The sequence below is a fragment of the Equus caballus genome, chromosome 5 (genome assembly GCF_041296265.1).
Source record: "Equus caballus isolate H_3958 breed thoroughbred chromosome 5, TB-T2T, whole genome shotgun sequence".
In the NCBI taxonomy this organism is placed as follows: Eukaryota; Metazoa; Chordata; class Mammalia; order Perissodactyla; family Equidae; genus Equus; species Equus caballus.
In genome coordinates this window covers 45,434,166-45,452,699 of record NC_091688.1, presented here as the reverse complement: position 1 = coordinate 45,452,699, position 18,534 = coordinate 45,434,166, and the positions used below count along the sequence as shown (strand labels likewise).

The window sequence follows — 18,534 nt, the reverse complement described above, 5'->3', positions numbered from 1 at the left end:
ATGAGCCATTGCTCTAGCCAAACTCTCGTACTGTATGTCTTAGTATAAGTGTTTGTGAAGTTTTTGTCCTGGAATAGCTCTTCTTTGTTGAGAAGCAATGGAGCTTAGAAGTTAAGAACCCAAGCTTTGGAATCAGATTTCTTAGGTTCAAATCCTGGATCTACCACTTGTTAGACTAGTTATTTAATTGTTCTGTGCTTCCATTTTCTCACCTGTAAAATGAGAATAATAGTACAGCTTTTATAGTAGAGTCTCTTAGGGTTATTGTGAAGATTAAACAAGCTAATATCTGTAAAGCGGTTATAAGAGTGTCAGGAACATAAACGTGCTCCAGAAATTAATGAGCTGAGTATGTATCTCAAGAAGTTCAAAAAAGAAGAGCAAAATAAGCCAAAGAAAGGAAGGAAGGGTATAATAAAATGAGAAATTAGTGAAATAAAAAACCCAAGCATACAGTGAGATACCTAGAATAGTCAAATTCGTAGAGAAAGTAGAATGGTGGTTGCCAGGGACTGGAAGAAGCGGGGAATGAGGAGTTATTATTTAGTGGGTATAGAGTTTCAGTTTGGCAAGATGAAAAGAGTTGTGGAGATGGATGATGGTGATGGTTGCACAACAATATAAATGTACTTAATACCACTGAACTGTACACTTAACAATGGTTATGTTGGTAAATTTGTTACTTGTATTTTACCACAATAAAATAAAATTGAAGGAAAAAACATAACCATAAGACCAAACAAACATACAATAGAAGCGTTTAACAAAGGAAGCATAGATTCTTTGAGAAGGTAATAAAACTGATAAACTTTAGATGAGATTGATCAAGAAAAGAGAGAAGGCATAAATAAACAATATTAGGAATGTAAAAGGTGGACACAATCACAAATGTTGCAGACCGTAAAAGGAGGATAATATGAACAGCTTTAGGCCAATACATTTGAAAATTTAGACAAAATGGTTAAGTTCTTCAAAGAAATACAAGTTGTAAAAGTGGCTCAGAGAAAAAAAATTGAGGACGTAAGTTATAATCCTATAACTATTGTGAATGAATTCAGTCAGTAGTCAGAAATCTTCCCATAAGAACATCCTCCTTTTTCACAATGGATTTGCCACCAGAACACAGGTGTCATGAAAACTACTACTAAAGCTAAGCCAGAATGATAAAGGAAAAGACTCATACCAATATTGTCATCATTGGACACAAGTCCACTACGATTGGCCATCTGATCTGGAAATGTGATGGGATCGACAAAAGAACCATCAGAAAATTTGAAAAGGAGGCTGCTGAGATGGGAAAGGGCATGTATGTCTGGATCTTAGATAAACTGAAAGCTGAATGTGAGCATGGTATCACCATTGATATCTCCCTGTGTAAATTGAAGACCAGCAAGTATTATGTGACTGTCAGTCATACCCCAGGGCACAGAGACTTTTATCAAAATCATGATTATAGGCACATCTCAGGCTGACTGTGCTGTCCTGATTATTGCTGCTGGTGTTGGTGAATTTGAAGACAGTATCTCCAAGAATGGGCATGACATTCTGACTTACACACTGGGTATGAAACAATGATTTGTTGATGTTAATAAAATGGATTCTGTGGGACCACCCTACAACCAGAAGAGATACAAGGAAATCGTTAAGGAAGTTAGCACCTACCTTAAGAAAATTGGTGGGGCCGACCTGGTGGTGCAGCGGTTAAGTGTGCATGTTCTGCTTCAGTGGCCTGGGGTTCGCTGGTTCAGATCCTGGGTGCGGACATGGCACCACTTGGCAAGCCATGCTGTGGCAGGCGTCCCACATATCAAGTAGAGGAAGATGAGCGTGGATGTTAGCTTAGGGCCAATCTTCCTCAGCAAAAAGAAGAGGATTGGCAGCAGTTAGTTCAGGGCTAATCTTCCTCAAAAAAAAAAGGGGGGGAGGGGGCTGGCTCTGTGGCCGAGTGGTTAAGTTCGCGCGCTCCGCGGCAGGCGGCCCAGTGTTTCATTGGTTCGAATTCTGGGCGCGGACATGGCACTGCTCATCAAACCACGTGAGGCAGCGTCCCACATGCCACAACTAGAAGGACCCACAACGAAGAATATACAACTATGTACCAGGGGGCTTTGGGGAGAAAAAGGAAAAATAAAATCTAAAAACAAAGGAAAATTGGTGACAATCCTGAGATAGTAGCATTTGTGCTAATGTCTGGTTGGAATGGTGACAACATGCTTAGCCAAGTGCTAACCCGCCTTGGTTCAAGAGAGAGAAGGTCACCTGTGAAGTTGGCAGTGACAGTGGAACCATGCTGCTTGAAGATCTGGATTGCATTCTGTCACCGTCTTGTCCACCTCACAAGTCCTTTTGTCTGCCACTGCAGGATGTCTCCTAAATTGGTGGTATTGGTACTGTCCCTGTTGACCAAGTAGAGGCTGGTATTTTCAAACCTAGCGTGATGGTCACCTTTGCTCTGATCAGTGTTACAACTACAGTCTCTTGAAGTGCACCCATGAAGCTTTGAGTGAAGCTCTTCGTGGGGACAATGTGGCCATCAGTGTCAAGGGTGTGTCTGTCAAAGATGCTTATCGTGCATAGTTCAGGTGACTATCCTGAATCATACAGGCCAATCAGTACTGGCTATGCACTTCTTCTAGATTGCCACACAGCTCACATTGCTTGCAAGTTTGCTGAGCTAAAGAAGAAGATTGATCACCATTCTAGTAAGAAGCCGAAAGATGGCCCCAAACTCTTGAAATCATTAATATTATTCTTGGCAAGCCTGTGTATGTTGAGAGCTTCTTTGCTGTTCGTGATATGAGACAGATCCTTGCTATGGGTGTTATCAAAGTAGTGGACAAGAGGGCTGCTGGAGCTGGCGAAGTCGCCAAGTCTGCCCAGAAAACTCAGAAGGCAGAGTGAATATTATCTCTATTCCTGTCACCCCAGTCTTAATCATTGGTGGAAAAACTGTCTCAGAGCTATTTGTCTCAATTGGCCATTTAAGTTGGATAGTAAAAGACTGATTAAGGACTCTAAAAAGTAAAGTCTATTAAATTAATATTATTACATATGTGATAAATGCTAAAAGACAATACGGGAAAAAGGGACTAGTTTATGATAACAGTGCATGGTAAAACCTTGAGAAGGAAAAGAAAATGTTTTGTGGACCATTTGTTGCGAGGGGAGGGGCAGTTTTGATTTGTTAGTTTTCAAAATCAGTACTTTTTAATGGAAACGTCTGTCACACAATTTTGAGACCCATTAAAACAAAGTTTAATGAGGAAAAAAAAAAAGAATGTCCCTGACCTCCATTCTTCACCAGCAGGTTCACCAAATATTGAAGGAAGAAATAATTCTAGTCTTACACAGACTCATTCAGAGGAAAAAAGAGAATATGCCTCAACTCATCTTAATAAGACTAACATAAGCTTGACACCGAAACTTGACTAGGAAGGAGAGTACAAGAAAAGAAAATTTATAGACTGATCTTATTCATGAATGTGGATGCAAAAAACAACCTAAGTCTAGCAGAACATAAAGAATATAATATATCATAACTATGTGGAGTTTATCCTGGGAATGGAAGCATGGTTTAATGCTGGAAAATCATCTGTTTTACTATGCTTAAAAATTAAAAGAAAATCGTATGATCATCTTAAGAGGTACCCCAAAAGTGAGTAAAAATCCATTTCTTCTAAAACAAAACAGGAATAGAAAGGAACATCTTCAGTCTAGTAATGCATTATCTTCCCAAAATGAAAACCTATAGCAAACATGCTACCTAAGAGCAACAAAGCAAGGATAGTGCCCAGTATCAACAGTTGTGTTCAGCTTTGTAATGGAGTTCCTAGCCAGAGCAGTAAGGCAAAAAACAGAAAAGAAATAAAAGGTATAAATTAAAGGATTGGAAAAGGAAAATACCAAAATTGTCATTAGTTGCAGATGATATGATTGTATGCATAGAAAAGCAATCTACAGGTAGATAATTGGCATTAAAAGAATTTAGCAAGGTTGCTGGACTCAAATCAATATGTTAAATTAATTTTGACTATGAGAAAAAAAGTAAGAAAATGAAAAACATTTAAATTCTTTATATTGGAAAAAAAACGCAGTTGATTCTTGTTATTCAAGTTATTATGTTCCATGAAGTTGCTGTTAACACTGAATGAGTGAATAGTGAATCATTGCTCCTGGGGGAAATACAGGGTTATGGTCTTGTAAGCCCCTGGCCATATTTTTGTCAACCAATCAATATGTAACCTTGTTTTATGTAAAGATACCTTATTTAGTATATATATTAATATATTGTTGATTCATTAATATTGAACTCACAGCTAAGAGCATTATAACTAATGTCTGAACAAAGTTTATCTAATACATGTATTTTCTCTGTAAAGCACATTACAGTCTGCTTGTGCTTAGGAATACTAGACAGAACTTCAGTACTATGCTTGGGGGCCATTTTAAACAGCGAAATCATCAAGAAAAAGCACAAAAATGCAAAGAAATGTAGCACTAAATAGACTATGAAAAGGACACTTTTTTAGTATCATAGTTGAAACAACATGGCACAGCATCACCTTGTTTGACCTTATCTAAAAACACACACATTGGCCAACTCAAATTTTTCACCAGTCTATACATGTCCAGGAATGATTGCAAGAGCACAACAAGTAGTGCTTTGGGTTTACAAATAAATTTTAGTGCAAGTGGGTGAATTTGTAAACACAGAACCCATGATAAATGAAGATTGACTGTACCTAGAAATCTTAACAAAAGATATGTAAGATCTCTATATAGAAAATTATAAAACGTAATTGAGAAACATTACGGAAAACCTAAATAAATATTTGTGGTAGGAAAGACAATATTTAACAGTGTCACTTCTTCCCAAATTGGTTTATAAATCTAATGCAATCTTAATTAAGATCTCAGTAGAGTTTTCTTCCCCCTATTTTACACATTGACTCTGGATTTTATGTGAAAGTGCAGAGCGCTCCCTCCTTTTCTTCTCCCAAAAAGAAAAGGACAAGAAACTCTTGAAGAAGAACAAGGTGGGAATATTGGCTGTACCAGATTTCAAGCCTTCTTATACAGCTATGATAAATAAAGCAGTATGGACTTGGCCCTATAGAGATAGCCTGAGAAACCAGTGGAATGTAATAAAGTCTAGAAACAGACTAATGTATATGTATACTTGGTCTGTGTATCAAACTACTGGTAGTGTAAAAAGAATAACTTTTTCATAAATATTGCTGGGACAGTGGCTATTTATATAGGAAAAAACCAAATTAGATCCCATTCACACCATACACAAAAAATTAATTCCATGTTAAATACCTAAATGAGAAAGAACTATAAATCTTTTTGAAGACAACATAGGAGAATATCTCGTGACCTTACCTCATAAGATTGATATATTCAGCTACATTAAAATGAAGACCTTCCATTTATCTAAAGATACCATAAAGAGTGAAAAGACAAGCCATAGAACAGGAGAAAATATTTGCAACGCAGTCACCAAAGTGTTCGTATCCAGCATATATAATATATACAATATAATAAGAACAAGACCAAAAAAAATTAGAAGATTTCACCTGGCACTTATCAGAAATTAAAACAGAAATTGTTTGGATATTTATTAATCACTTTTAAAACAATAAATGTAAATAAAATAATTTTTAGTGAGAAGAGTGGTGGTGTTTTGCATTCTTGTGGATCTCTTTAATATCTAGCTTAAAGGCAGACAGGTAAATTCTTTTGTATGCTTCTGCATTCAGTCTGTGGTGATAATACATGCCATATAGCCCTAGAACTGCTGAGATATAGTACTACATACTGTATAAGTCAAGTTCCAATCAAAAGAGAGAAACCACACACCAGTAATTTAAACAGGGAAAACTTAATATAACGAATTTTGTTAAGTAGGTAAAAAGTAGCTGACTACTAGAAGGAATAAAAGAACTCTAAGGTGTGATGGGGTAGTATCTGCTGAAAGCAGCTACCACCTCTGGATCTGAGGGAAAAGTGAATAAGGAGCCCTCTCTCCTCCAAGCTGAGATTCAGACCCGAAGAAAGAGCAGATTGCTACACAAACATGCTACCTGCCACTGCAGTGGCTAAGAAACAGGCTGGAGAGAGAGCATTCATTGCTGAAGTGCAAGGGCAGCCCTCCGCTTACATGCTGATCCACTTCAGAAGAGAACACCAAGAGAAGAATCCTTACTGCCTCTTCCAGCATCTCATTGTCACGCTAGGGCCCTCTATTGGCAGAGTCTAACGCTGAGCAAAGGAGAAATGGAGTTTGCACAGTCTGCCTCCAGTAAGAGGAGGAAGGGTGGGTTTAGAGCTGAAAAGTAATAAATTAATAACTGGCACACATACCTACCAGATAAGGCGTAAACTCTAAAGTCCACCAATACCAGCATTAGTAAGATTGTGGCACAGTGGGAGCTCTCACATTCTGTTGGTTTGCGGCTTGCTTGGTATAAAACAACCTCCTTTTAAAAACTGTTATATACACCCTGTGATCTTGCAATTCCACCCCTAGGCTTTTACACCTTAGAAACTTTTGCATATGTGCAATAGGATCAGTAGAAGTTAATTTTTATAGCAGCATTGTTCATGATAATAACAATTTGGAAACAAGCCAGATGTTTTTCTGCAATAAAATGAATGACTTGTGGCATGTTGCAATACCAGACAGCAAAGAAAATTAATGACTTTCTGTTACATGCAGCAACATAGATAAATCTCACAAAATATTGATTGAAAGTACAAAGGAATATTTATATGTGATATGATTCCATTTATGTGAAGTTCACGTTTGGCAAAAATAAACCATTTATGCATACCTAGATGTTAAAACATTAAAGAAAAGTAAGGAAATAATAACCACAAAGGTTTACCATCTCAGGTGGTTGGAAGGGATTATCATCTTGAAGGGGCCCACTCAGGTCTTCTGGGGAGCCAGCAATGTTCTATTTCTTGGCCTGGGCTGTGATTACATGGGTATTCACTTTTTAATTTTTTGTTGAATAATTTTATGTATATGTATGTTTTATGTGACTTTTCTGTCATGGATATCTCATAATTTCACGAAATGTCACCACGTAAATAGATGGAAATAGAGCTCAAAAACAGACTTATTTAGACTGAACATGATTTTCAAATTACAATACTGAGTAATGAGTTGAGGTAGTTGGTTCCTTTTGAAAGTTGAATTGGCAGCCTAGAAGAATAAGTTGTGTAATAAACCATAGAGCAGTACCATATTCCCAATTAGATGATAAGCTCTGTAAGGTTTTGGTCACTCCATGCCTCCACCTTCCTTAAAGATTCGGTATCTTCGGGCCCGGCCCCGTGGCCAAGTGGTTAAGTTCGCACACTCTGCTTTGGCAGCCCAGGATTTCACCAGTTCGAATCCTGGGCGCGGACATGGCATCACTCATCAGGCCATGTTGAGGCGATGTCCCACATGCCACAACTAGAAGGACCCACAACTGAAATATACAACTATGTACCAGGGGGTTTTGGGAGAAAAAGGAAAAAATAAAAGAAAAAGATTTGGTATCTTCAAGAAATTTTCTCTTCGTGTCTTCTGCTTCCCAATCTGGATTAAAGAATTCTTTCTCTTTACTACCATTATACCTTATCTCTTCTTCTATTATGGCACCTAACATACTGCGTTGTAATTGGTACAAGTGCCTTTTGTCACATTTCTATCCCCCAGACTTTGAGCTTCTGTTCCCAGCACAATGCCTGGCACTTCATAGGTGATTAGTAAATGCTTCTAAAATGGATTATGGATGGATGGATGGAAATAGCATGGAGTGCTGTAAATCGGTGTTTCTTACAGGCCTCAGTATTCCTAGGTGGATCGATGGATGTAGTTTAAAGGATCTGAGAATTAGCTATGAGAAATAAAATTTAAATTTTTAATTTATAATAATTCAAAAGTAATTGTAAGCATATTCAGAATCATCTGTATCATTGCCTTGTAACAGTTCTGTGACTTATTTTCAGTGGCTATGTTAACATGTATTTGTGATTGTATTTTTGCTTAAGATAATATTACTTTATCAGAGGCTAATGAGGAAAGGTTAAAGGTGACTTTAATATATAAATGATTGTTTGCATCACTTGAAGGCACTAATAATTTCACCATACATTATGAAAAAGATTTTCATGATAGTTCAAATGAAGAAAATGGTGAAATAATTGAATGATAATGGTGTAGGCTTGATAAATTTAAGACTGTATATATTCAATGTGTATATTCAGTATCATGTTCACATTGCAGTTTGTAATTAGTTTCAACAGTGTGCATGGTATTTGCTTTATTTGTATTTAATTTGTAAATTCCAATTTATAGTTATTGAAGAACTATTAAATGTAATCAATGGAATAATGAGGGGTAAAAAGATATATGGAGATTTTGTGATCCATAGGAAATCCAAGAGAATTTACAGACTAAAAAGGATTTAGCAAGGTTACTGGATACAAATTAACATAGGAATCAATAGCATTTCAATATATCGGAAATAACTGATTAAAAACCATAGTAGATAAAAAGATATTATTAACAGTAACAACAAAAGCTCTGTAAGTTACGTAGAATAAAAGTGTGTTAAGACCTTTACGGAGAAAATTATAAACTGTTAGAAAAAGACAAAAATCAGCATGTAAATACAGTACACTTTAATCAAAATCCCAATAAGACGTTTTAAGTAACTTGTTATACTGATTCCGAAATTCATAGAGAAGAGTCAGTGTCTAGCAGTAGCCAAGTCTGTTTATAAAAAGCAAGTGGGGGGCTGGCCCAGTGGTGTAGTGGTTAGGTTTGTGTGCTCTGCTTCAGCAGCCTGGGGTTCACAGGTTCACATCCCGGGCATGGACCTAGCCCTACTCATCAAGCCATGCTTTGGCAGCATCCCACATAAAATAGAGGAAGATTGGCACAGATGTTAGCTCAGCAGCAGTCTTCCTCAAGTAAAAATAGGAAGATTGGCAACAGATGTTAGCTCAGGGCCAATCTTCCTCACACAAAAAAAGCAAGTAGGGCTTAATCTATGAAATATCAAGATTTATTATTTGTCTTTAGTAATTAGTGTGATATTACAAGGATAAGACAGATTTAAGGAACAAAACAGAGCCTAGAAATGGACCCATACATATATGGGCCCTTTGTAAATGGTAGACGTTGCATTACAAATCACTGGGAGAAAGGTGAACTCTTCAGTAAGTGATTCTGGGACATAGGCTTTCCCTGTGGAAAAAATAAAATTAAATGTTAAATGTTTTTCTACGCCATACACAAAAATATATTCCAAATTAATTACCTTGATGTGTAAAGCAAAACTTTTAAATGTTAGAAGAAAATATGTATGTTTTTATGACTATAGGGGTTAAAAAGCTCTTAAGACACAAAGAACAGATAACAAAGAAAAGTATTTATGAATTTATTACATCAAAGTTAAACTACTACATTATAGAAGACACAATAAAATTAAAGACAACTGACACACTAGGAAAGATATTTGTTGTAGGCAAATAAAAAAGTTAAGTTGTATAAATGAGGATTATTTTAGGAAATACAGAGTAGCAAGGTTTTTTTTTTTTTAAGATTTTATTTTTCCTTTTTCTCCCCAAAGCCCCCCAGTACATAGTTGGTATATTTTTAGTTGTGGGTCCTTCTAGTTGTGGCATGTGGGATGCCGCCTCAGCATGGCTTGATGAGCAGTGCCATGTCCATGCCCAGAATTCAAACTGGCGAAACCCTGGGCTGCTGAAGCAGAGCGTGTGAACTTAACCACTCGGCCACGGGGCTGGCCCCCCAGAGTATCTAGTTTTTAGAGAGGAAATCTATCTCCATCTGTTTTCTGAGCTTCAAGGTTTTCTGATTAAGTATTGACTGTCTCCTCCTTGAGTTGACCCATTATTTAGCCTTCCGTTTAGTCAGTTAGCAAATATTTACTAAAGACCTCCGAGATATAACACGTTATTCTGATGGCATCCCAGAAATAAGATATTGATAAAGAAAAGATACTTGGGTACCCCTTCTTGTACTCTTCTTCAACTTTATACTTTGAAATAATTTGCTAACATCTTGCTGTTGTAAAGGCGGGGTAGGGGGTTGCTAGCAAAGGAAGCATCTATTAAACATCCTAGGAATTCTCCAAGGTCAGCCAATTTTTGTTACTTACAAGTCAAACAACAGAGTTTGTAATTAATTTGTTTTATGTTATGTGTGGTAATAATTGTATATTCTGTAGAAATTGAGATTGTGATCCGTAATGGCTAAAATGGAGGTCTAGAATAACAAGGTAAGTAAAATTGCTGTTTTGGATTTGATTTTTGTTTTCTTTTAGGAGAATTCCTAAAAGAATTTCCCCATCTAATGCTATTTTTACTATATTATACCCCCTGGTCTTATTTGTATGTTTTCTTAGCAGTTGCTGTTTTTCTAGCATATTTTCCTTGAGGACTTTGGTAAATAGCTACTAGGACTTCATAATGAATAGTTTGGTTTAAAAATGAGAAAATTCAATTGTCATTCATTCAATTAGTATGTAGTAAGCACCTTGTAGGTGCTGAAAAAACAAATAAGTTACAGTTTTTGCCATGAAGAAGCTCTCTAGTCTGGTTTAAAAAACAGACATTTACAGATTATGAGAACAGCTGGCTGAGTGGCCAACCAGCTATTCCAAAGGGTCCTTTTATTTTTTTTGAGGAAGGTTAGCCCTGAGCTAACATCTGCTGCCAGTCCTCCTCTTTTTGCTGAGGAAGACTGGCCCTGAGCTAACATCCGTGCCCATCTTCCTCTACTTTCTCTGTGGGACGCCTGCCACAGCATGGTTTGCCAAGCAGTGCCATATCCGCACCCAGGATCCGAACCAGTGAACCCCGGGCTGCTGAAGCAGAACATGCGCACTTAACTGCTACGCCACCAGCCTGGCCCCCCAAAGAGTCCTTTTTTTATAAAACAGTTACATTCTTGACAGAATATAAGCTGAACCAGCAACAGCGGACATATTAAAATGGCAGAGCTGACATTGACCTGTATGCCTGTATCAGAACCATGTGATCTAGGCACTAAGACTGAGACTCTGGAGACGGGATAAAGTGGTCTGGAGTCATAAGCTCCCCTTGCTTCCAGTATGGATTGTCTCTCTAGGAACATATTTCCTACTTAGACCACTAGGAATCCCATAGATTAAGATTGAAGAAATATGTGCTCACAAAGATCACCAGCCACACTGGGAAACAAACCACCATGAATGATAATCAGCAGATTTAGATCCCCCCACAGTGAGCCTCAGATATTAGAATTATCAGACAGAATATATAGAACAACTGTGTAAGAAATATTAAAGATTAAATAGAATAAGATGAACAATGGATAAGATATTTGGACACGTTTCAAAAGAACCAATAGGTATTGTAGAGAGGAAAAAGAGATTAAGCTAGAAAATAGTTCTGAAGAAAGTAGAATGCAGCAATAGAGAGGAACGAGGTGGGAAAGTGAAGATTAGAATGAGAGCCGTAACTAACATCAAGTTGGAATTGAGGAAGAGAGAACTTCTGAGTTCTTTTGAAGAGGTAATGACTGAGACCTCTCTGAAAGTGATGAAAAACATGAATTTGCAGATACAGGAATTACAACACATGCTAATAATAAGCAGGATAAATAAGAAATTCACACCTAGTCATTCAGATGAAATTACAAAACAAAAGATTTTGAAAGCAGCCAAAGGGTTCATACCTGCTAGGATAACTGTAATTTGTAAACAAAACAAAACGAGAAAGTAACAGGTGTTAGAGAGGATGGGGAAAAACTTCTACATTTCTGGTAGGAATGTAAAATGGTGCAGCTGCTGTGGAAAACAGTTAGGTGGTTCCTCAAAAAGTAAAACATAGAATTACTCTATGATCCAGCAATTCTACTTCTGGGTATACCCAAAAGAAACAAGAGCGGGAACTTGAATGGATATTTGTACACTTGTTCATAGCAGCATTATTTACAATAGCCAAAAGAGGGAAGCAACCCTGGTGTCAATTTTCAGGTGAACGGATAATCAAAATGTGGTATATACGTAAAATGTATAAAAAGGAAAGAAATCTGACACATGCTCCAACATAAACCTTGAAGATGTTATGCTAAGTGAAATACAGCAGTCACCAAAGGACAAGTACTGTATGATTCCACTCCTGTGAAGTAACTACAGTAGTCAAATTCACAGAGACAGAAAGTGGAATGGTGGTTGTAGGGGGAATGGGGAGATAATGTTTAATGGCTATAGAGTTTCGGTTTTGCAAGAGTTGTGGAGATCAATTGCACAGCAAGGTGAATGTACTTAACACTACTGAACTGTACACTTAAAATGGTTAAGATGGTAAAGTTATGTGTATTTTGCTACAATTTCTTTTAAAAGGAATGAAGTTCTGGTATATGCTGCAATGTGAATGAACCTTGAAAACTTTATGCTGAAATAAGCCAGACACAAAAGTACAAATATTGTATGATTCCACTTATATAAAATATCTACAATTAGACAAATCTGTACAGAAAGAAAGTAGATTAGAAGTTCTCAGGAGCTGGAGAGAAAAAGGTAAAGGGAAATTAATTAACAGGTATAGAGTATCTGTTTAGGATAATGAAAAATTTTAGAAATAGATGGTGGTGGTTTTACAACATTGTGAATATAATGAGTTCTGTATTTTAAAAAATGGTTGAAATGGCAAATTTTATATTATTTTACCACAATTTTTTAAAAAGGAAACAAAAAACAAGGAGGCCAAAGAGAAAGGACAGAAAGATCACATACACAAGGACTACGATTAGACTGACAACGTACTTCTCGATAGCAACAGTGGAAGCTAGAATGCAGTTATGAAAAATATTTTTATAGCATTCATAGGACATAGATTTTTTGTCAACATAGATTTGCATACAAAGCAAGACTGCTTTCAAGACCCAGACAAACCATATAAAGATATCTCCAGAGAAACAAAAACTGAGATAAATTTATCATTAAGAAACTTCTGAATCAGTTTTACTCTGAAAAGTTAGCAATAAGAAGGATGGTGAGTCATACTAGCAGTAAAATTTATGAAATATCTATAAGAATAGCCTTAATAAGAAATATATGAGACCTGTATGAATAAATTGTAGTTGGGAATGTTGAATATAAATTCATAAGTATTAATGTTTTGCTGCAATAATGAATAATGTATTAATAATTCATAGGTGTTAATAGAAAGATAATACTTTGTCTAAGTTAATATACGAGCCTAATATAATTTAAATTAAAAATGCCAAGATTCCCCCCTTTTGAAACTTAACAATACTCTAAATTTACTCTGGAAAAATATGCAAGTGAGAATATAACTAAGAAATATTTTGAGGGGGCTGGCTCCGTGGTCGAATGGTTAAGTTCACGCGCTCCACTCCAGCAGCCCAGGGTTTCACTGTTTCGAATTCTGGGCGCCAACATGGCACCGCTCATCAGGCCATGCTGAGGTGGCATCCCACATGCCACAACTAGAAGGACCCACAACTGAAAATATACAGCTGTGTACCGGAGGGTTTTGGGGAGAAAAAGGAAAAATAAAATCTTTAAGAAATATATATATATTTTGAAATATAATTGTCATGAGAGAAGATACGCCACAGTTTGGGAGATAATACAATATAATGTAAAAATGGATCAATGGAACTGAATTTGCAGCCTAGAAAAAGATTAATAATTAAATGTATGCTAAAGGAAGCACAGTAAATCAATGAGGAAAAGAGAAATTATAATATTGGAACAATTAATAGGAAATATATTTAGAGCTCAACTTTACATCCTGTATCCCAGTAGATTTTATTTTATTTTATTTTATTTTATTTTATTTTTATTAAAGATTGGCACCTGAGCTAACAACTGTTGCCAATCTTCATTTTTTTTTTTTCCTGCTTTTTGGTTTGGATCCCAGGCATGGACCTATATACCGCTCATCAAGCCATGCTGTGGTGGTGTCTCACATACAAAAGCTAGAGGAAAATTGGCATAGATGTTAGCTCAGGGCCAATCTTCCTCACCAAAAACAAAGAGAGAAAAAATGTTACAATTTTAAAAATCTTTGGTAGGAAAATTTTCTGCACTTAAAAAGTGGCAATTGGGACCGGCTCTGTGGCCGAGTGGTTAAGTTCGCGTGCTCCGCTGTGGCGGCCCAGGGTTCGGATCCTGGGCGTGGACATGGCACCGCTCGTCAGGCCATGTTGAGGCGGTGTCCCACATCCCACAACTAGAAGGACCTGCAACTAAGATATACAACTGTGTACAGGGGGGGGTTGGGGAGATAAAGCAGAAAAAAAAAAAAAAGATTGGCAACAGTTGTTAGCCCAGGTGCCAATCTTTAAAAAAAAAAAAAGTGGTGGCAATAGAGAGTGCTTTTTACTTTAACAAGGCTACATTTTAAAATTCTATGTTTTAAAATGTAACTTAAACATTAAAGTGCAAAATGAGGAAAGATAATTGTAATGTGGGCAAAATAATATTTTTATATGTAAAACTTATTTAATCATTAGAAAAACACTAAAATACTAGTGAGCCGATAGGCACAGTTCACAAGAGAATAGACCACCTCAATCTGTTGATGAATTTTAGTATTATTAAAGGTGGGATAGCCTTAATCTTAGTATGATTAAAGGTGGGATAACCAGACATTGTATATGTCCTGATGGGATGCAGTATAAGCATATAGCATCATTTATTAAATATTTTTTCCAAAAAATTTCAACGTGGATGTAATCCAACTAATTTTCATCTAGAGGAACTTCAAGAATTGGCAGAACAAGTTAAATGACTAAAGAAAGCAAATAAAGCTAGAATATAAGACATTCTTCTGGACAGCTGACCCCTTGACTGCAACAAGTCAATGAATGGCATGGAACAAATACTGAGAACAATTTAATCTAATTGCTCTAAATTAAAAGAGACTTAAGCACCCTAACCAAATGTAGCATGTTGACCTTTGGATTCCAATTCAAACACACTAACAGTAAAATGACGTTGAAACATTCAGGGAAATTTGATTATGGAATGAATGTAGACAATGTCAGAGAATTACTGTTAATTTTATCAGGCATGGTAGTAGTACTATAGCTATACAGCAAAATATTAGAATTTTTTTAGAGTGGGGTAAAATGACACAATAGCTGAAATTTGCTTTAAAATACTTCAGCAAAAAAGAAAAAGATAGATGGAGAAAATATGGCAAAATCTTGATGATTTTTTGGATCTGGGTGATTCTACTTTGAAGTATATTTGAAAATTTTGAGTAAAAATTTTTAGAGAAAGGGAAATGGTTAAATTGAGATTACAAATACAAACAAATGAGACTAACCATTGCTGCAAAAGTATGGTGAACAGTAAACTTCATATTAGTGGTACAAGTATAAATTGGTACAACCCTATTAGAAAGCATTTTGGCATTATTAAGGAGAAAAAGAGGCTTTGACCAAAAGATACTTATTGCAGCATTAATTATAGTAACAGAAGTCCAGAAACAACTTAAGTATCCAATGGTAGGCAGGTGGTAAATTTTGGAGCAGTTACATATGGAGTATTGTGTAGTCATTAAAAGTAATGCTTATAAAGAGTTGATTAGAACATTGGGAAGTGCTTGTTTTGCTAAATGAATAGAATAGAGTACAGTTATGTGCACACACACGTATAAAATTGATTTCAAATACAATACTGCATCCATGGGGAAAAAAATACTAGAAGATAATGCTGAAATTGGTATGCTGTGAATCTCCATTTGGTGGAAATGAGTGGAATTTTCTTTATACTTTTCTATAATTTTTTCAGTGTTACGTATACATACATTTATAGTATTTATAATATGTAATATATTTATATATTCTAGTGTCTGTAATATATGATAGTCATAAGTGCTATATATACTAGGATATACACTATAAATACAAGTACTATTATATAAATGGTATATATACTATTATATGTAAGTGTATATGTATTTCTTTGATAATAAGAGGAAAGATGTCAGCATAAAAAGCCTAAGAAAAGAAACAAGAATAGTGTCTGTCCATTCTGGTTAATAAATCTCTAGAAAATAAAATTTTCTAGACGCTTAGTACAGTTTTCTCTGTTTCCTGTGCATGTTGTTATTAGGCCATAAAAAGTCCTTTGTGAACTGTGATGTTATGGATTCATGGACTCTCCTGTTTGAAAGGGGCCATAAAGTTGACATAGTTCAGTTTCTTCAGTCTTCTTAAGAGTTGATGGATTTGCTTAGAGAAAGGATAAGTTCCTGTTTTGTTTTTTGTTTTTTCCCTGTTTTTGTCTTTTGACAGATCTGTTAAGAATGTTAGAGGGCCGAGTGGTTAAGTTCACGTGCTCCACTTCAGCGGCCCGGGGTTTCGCTGGTTCGGATCCTGAGCACGGACATGGCACCGCTCATCAGGCCATGCTGAGGCGGCATCCCACATGCCACAACTAGAAGGACTCACAACTAAAATATACAACTATGTACTGGGGTGATTTGGGGAGAAAAAAAAAAGATTGGCAACAGTTTTTAGCTCAGGTGCCAATCTTTAAAAATAAATTTAAAAAAAAAGAATGTTAGAATGTTCTCAGTTCTTTGACAGATTGGTTAGAATGAAATTTCATTCTCTGTAACTGTATGCCTTTGTCTTTATTTTGCCTCCTGGGATCACACAAAACCAGTTTGATCCCTCTTCTTTACAACAGTTAATGTCCTCCCTGCACTGTTTTTTGTTTCTTCTACAATTCCACATAAAATATAATTTTAATTTTTGCTTCCTGGTAATTATTGGTCAAGCACTTCTACTGCAATCGTTTTCCTCCTTAAGTAAGATGACCAGCCTGACGCAGAAGCCCATCTGTGAAGCAAACAAAGTAAAGTGATACTCCTCACCTCCCTCATTTTGATGTGTATTCTTATAGTATTAGGTGATAACTTTTTGGAAAACATGTCATAGTATGTGATTGACTCGTGATTATTTTCGACCAAACCTTTAAGAAGAAGAAAACCGCACAGCATTGCTAAGCCTTTGTCTTCTCATTTACACTAGTGCAATTGGCTGTTTGGACCAGCTTTTCCCTTATTAGATATCCTCTTCCTAGATTCAGCCTATGTTTTGGGATACCAGTTGTGTCAATGGGCACATCAGCTAGCCCTCTCAACTTCATATGCCTCTAAAAGTTCAGTATGTCATTCATAGCCTCATCTATGTCATTGATAAAAAGTGTTGAAAAGAGTGTTTAAGTAAGATTTTAGTCCTAGGCACTCTGAAAAAAAAAATGTTTTAAAATAAACATCAGAAAACATTTGGCAAATAATCTTGTTGACAACTTTATTTTCAGATTTCTAGTTTAAGATATAAGTTAACGTTTTTATGTCTGTCTCACTTTTCCTTTCTCCTCAGGGATCCATCTGTCTCTAAGTCTATAGAACGAATCTTTAAAATCTGGGAAGATAGAAATGTATACCCAGAAGAAATGATTATGGCATTAAGAGAAGCTTTGAGTAAGTATCTTTTCTATCCTAAAAGGAAAATTTGTGTCATTGTTCAGTCTTTAAAATTGTATGTGTTTTATAGATCTGGTCTTGTTGCTTAATAATGAAAAATAAAGTTTTGTATTTGGCCCTATTTATATAAAATTAAATGCTTACAAAGATCTGTTTGACTTAAAACTTAAGTAGAATTGTTTTGGGGAGGGTTGAATTTTATTTTTATTGACTAAAGAAAGTCAAGTATATTCAGTGATGATGGCCATCTGATTATTTTCCTGCATTTGCTTTACTTTGAGTGTTTTAAACTGTTCATTTTTGTGTTTAATAATTACTGTCCTGTCCTTTTACTGTTGGAGGATTGTTGGACAGGGTTCCAGTTTTTACTAAGATATTTGACATTAAGCATATATCGACATTCTTCTGTCTCTATTGTAGTTTAGATTTGCAGTAAGTTGTGTATCTGTTTTTTAAGTTGTTTAGTTTCTATATATTAGATGCGTGTAATTAAGTCATTGAATGGAGGCTGGTGATATTTGATACCGTGACCATTGTTTGACTAGAGCTTTACTTTAAAAATAATACCTTCTAAGAAGCTGTTAAATTCTTCATTTGAATGTGTTAACTGGTATTTTTAGCTTACTGCCCTATTCTTCTCAAAATTAGTAATTTCATTGATTATAGAAATGATGTTTATTTGACAGCTTCTTAGATATGGTGGGTGTTTTAATTTTTTTTATAAAAATGAAAGAAAAGGAAAGAAAGAAACAACACAGTCTCGGACTGCCTTTTTTCATGCTACAACTTTGACACTGAAGTGGACAGACAGAACAGCTTCCCATAATGCCAGATTGCAAAAACTGAAATGTTTTCCAGGTACCACTTTCAAAACTCAGAAGCAGCTGAAAGAAAATCTGAACAAACAACCGAATAAGCAGTGGAAGAAATCACAAAGTAAGGAACAAAATCTCAACTAATATAAAATTACCTCCTCTTTTTGGAGCT

At 35.9% G+C, this 18,534-nt stretch overlaps 1 protein-coding gene and 1 pseudogene across 8 annotated transcripts in view; both read left to right on the top strand.

The window, feature by feature from the left end:
* The window catches only part of RPRD2 (regulation of nuclear pre-mRNA domain containing 2), an 88,616-nt gene that overhangs the window by 45,916 nt on the left and 24,166 nt on the right, over positions 1 to 18,534 (top strand). For 4 of the 8 annotated variants that reach the window (XM_070268314.1, XM_070268312.1, XM_001489478.6 and 1 more), the window contains exons 3-4: positions 17,444 to 17,544; positions 18,406 to 18,483. In XM_070268314.1, coding sequence (XP_070124415.1) covers positions 17,444 to 17,544; positions 18,406 to 18,483 — 179 coding nt within the window. The remainder of the gene's footprint in view (positions 1 to 17,443; positions 17,545 to 18,405; positions 18,484 to 18,534) is intronic. The other 4 variants (XM_070268315.1, XM_014739784.3, XM_003365036.5 and 1 more) reach the window with 1 other exon arrangement.
* On the top strand, positions 1,017 to 3,043 carry LOC102148247 (elongation factor 1-alpha 1-like; annotated as a pseudogene).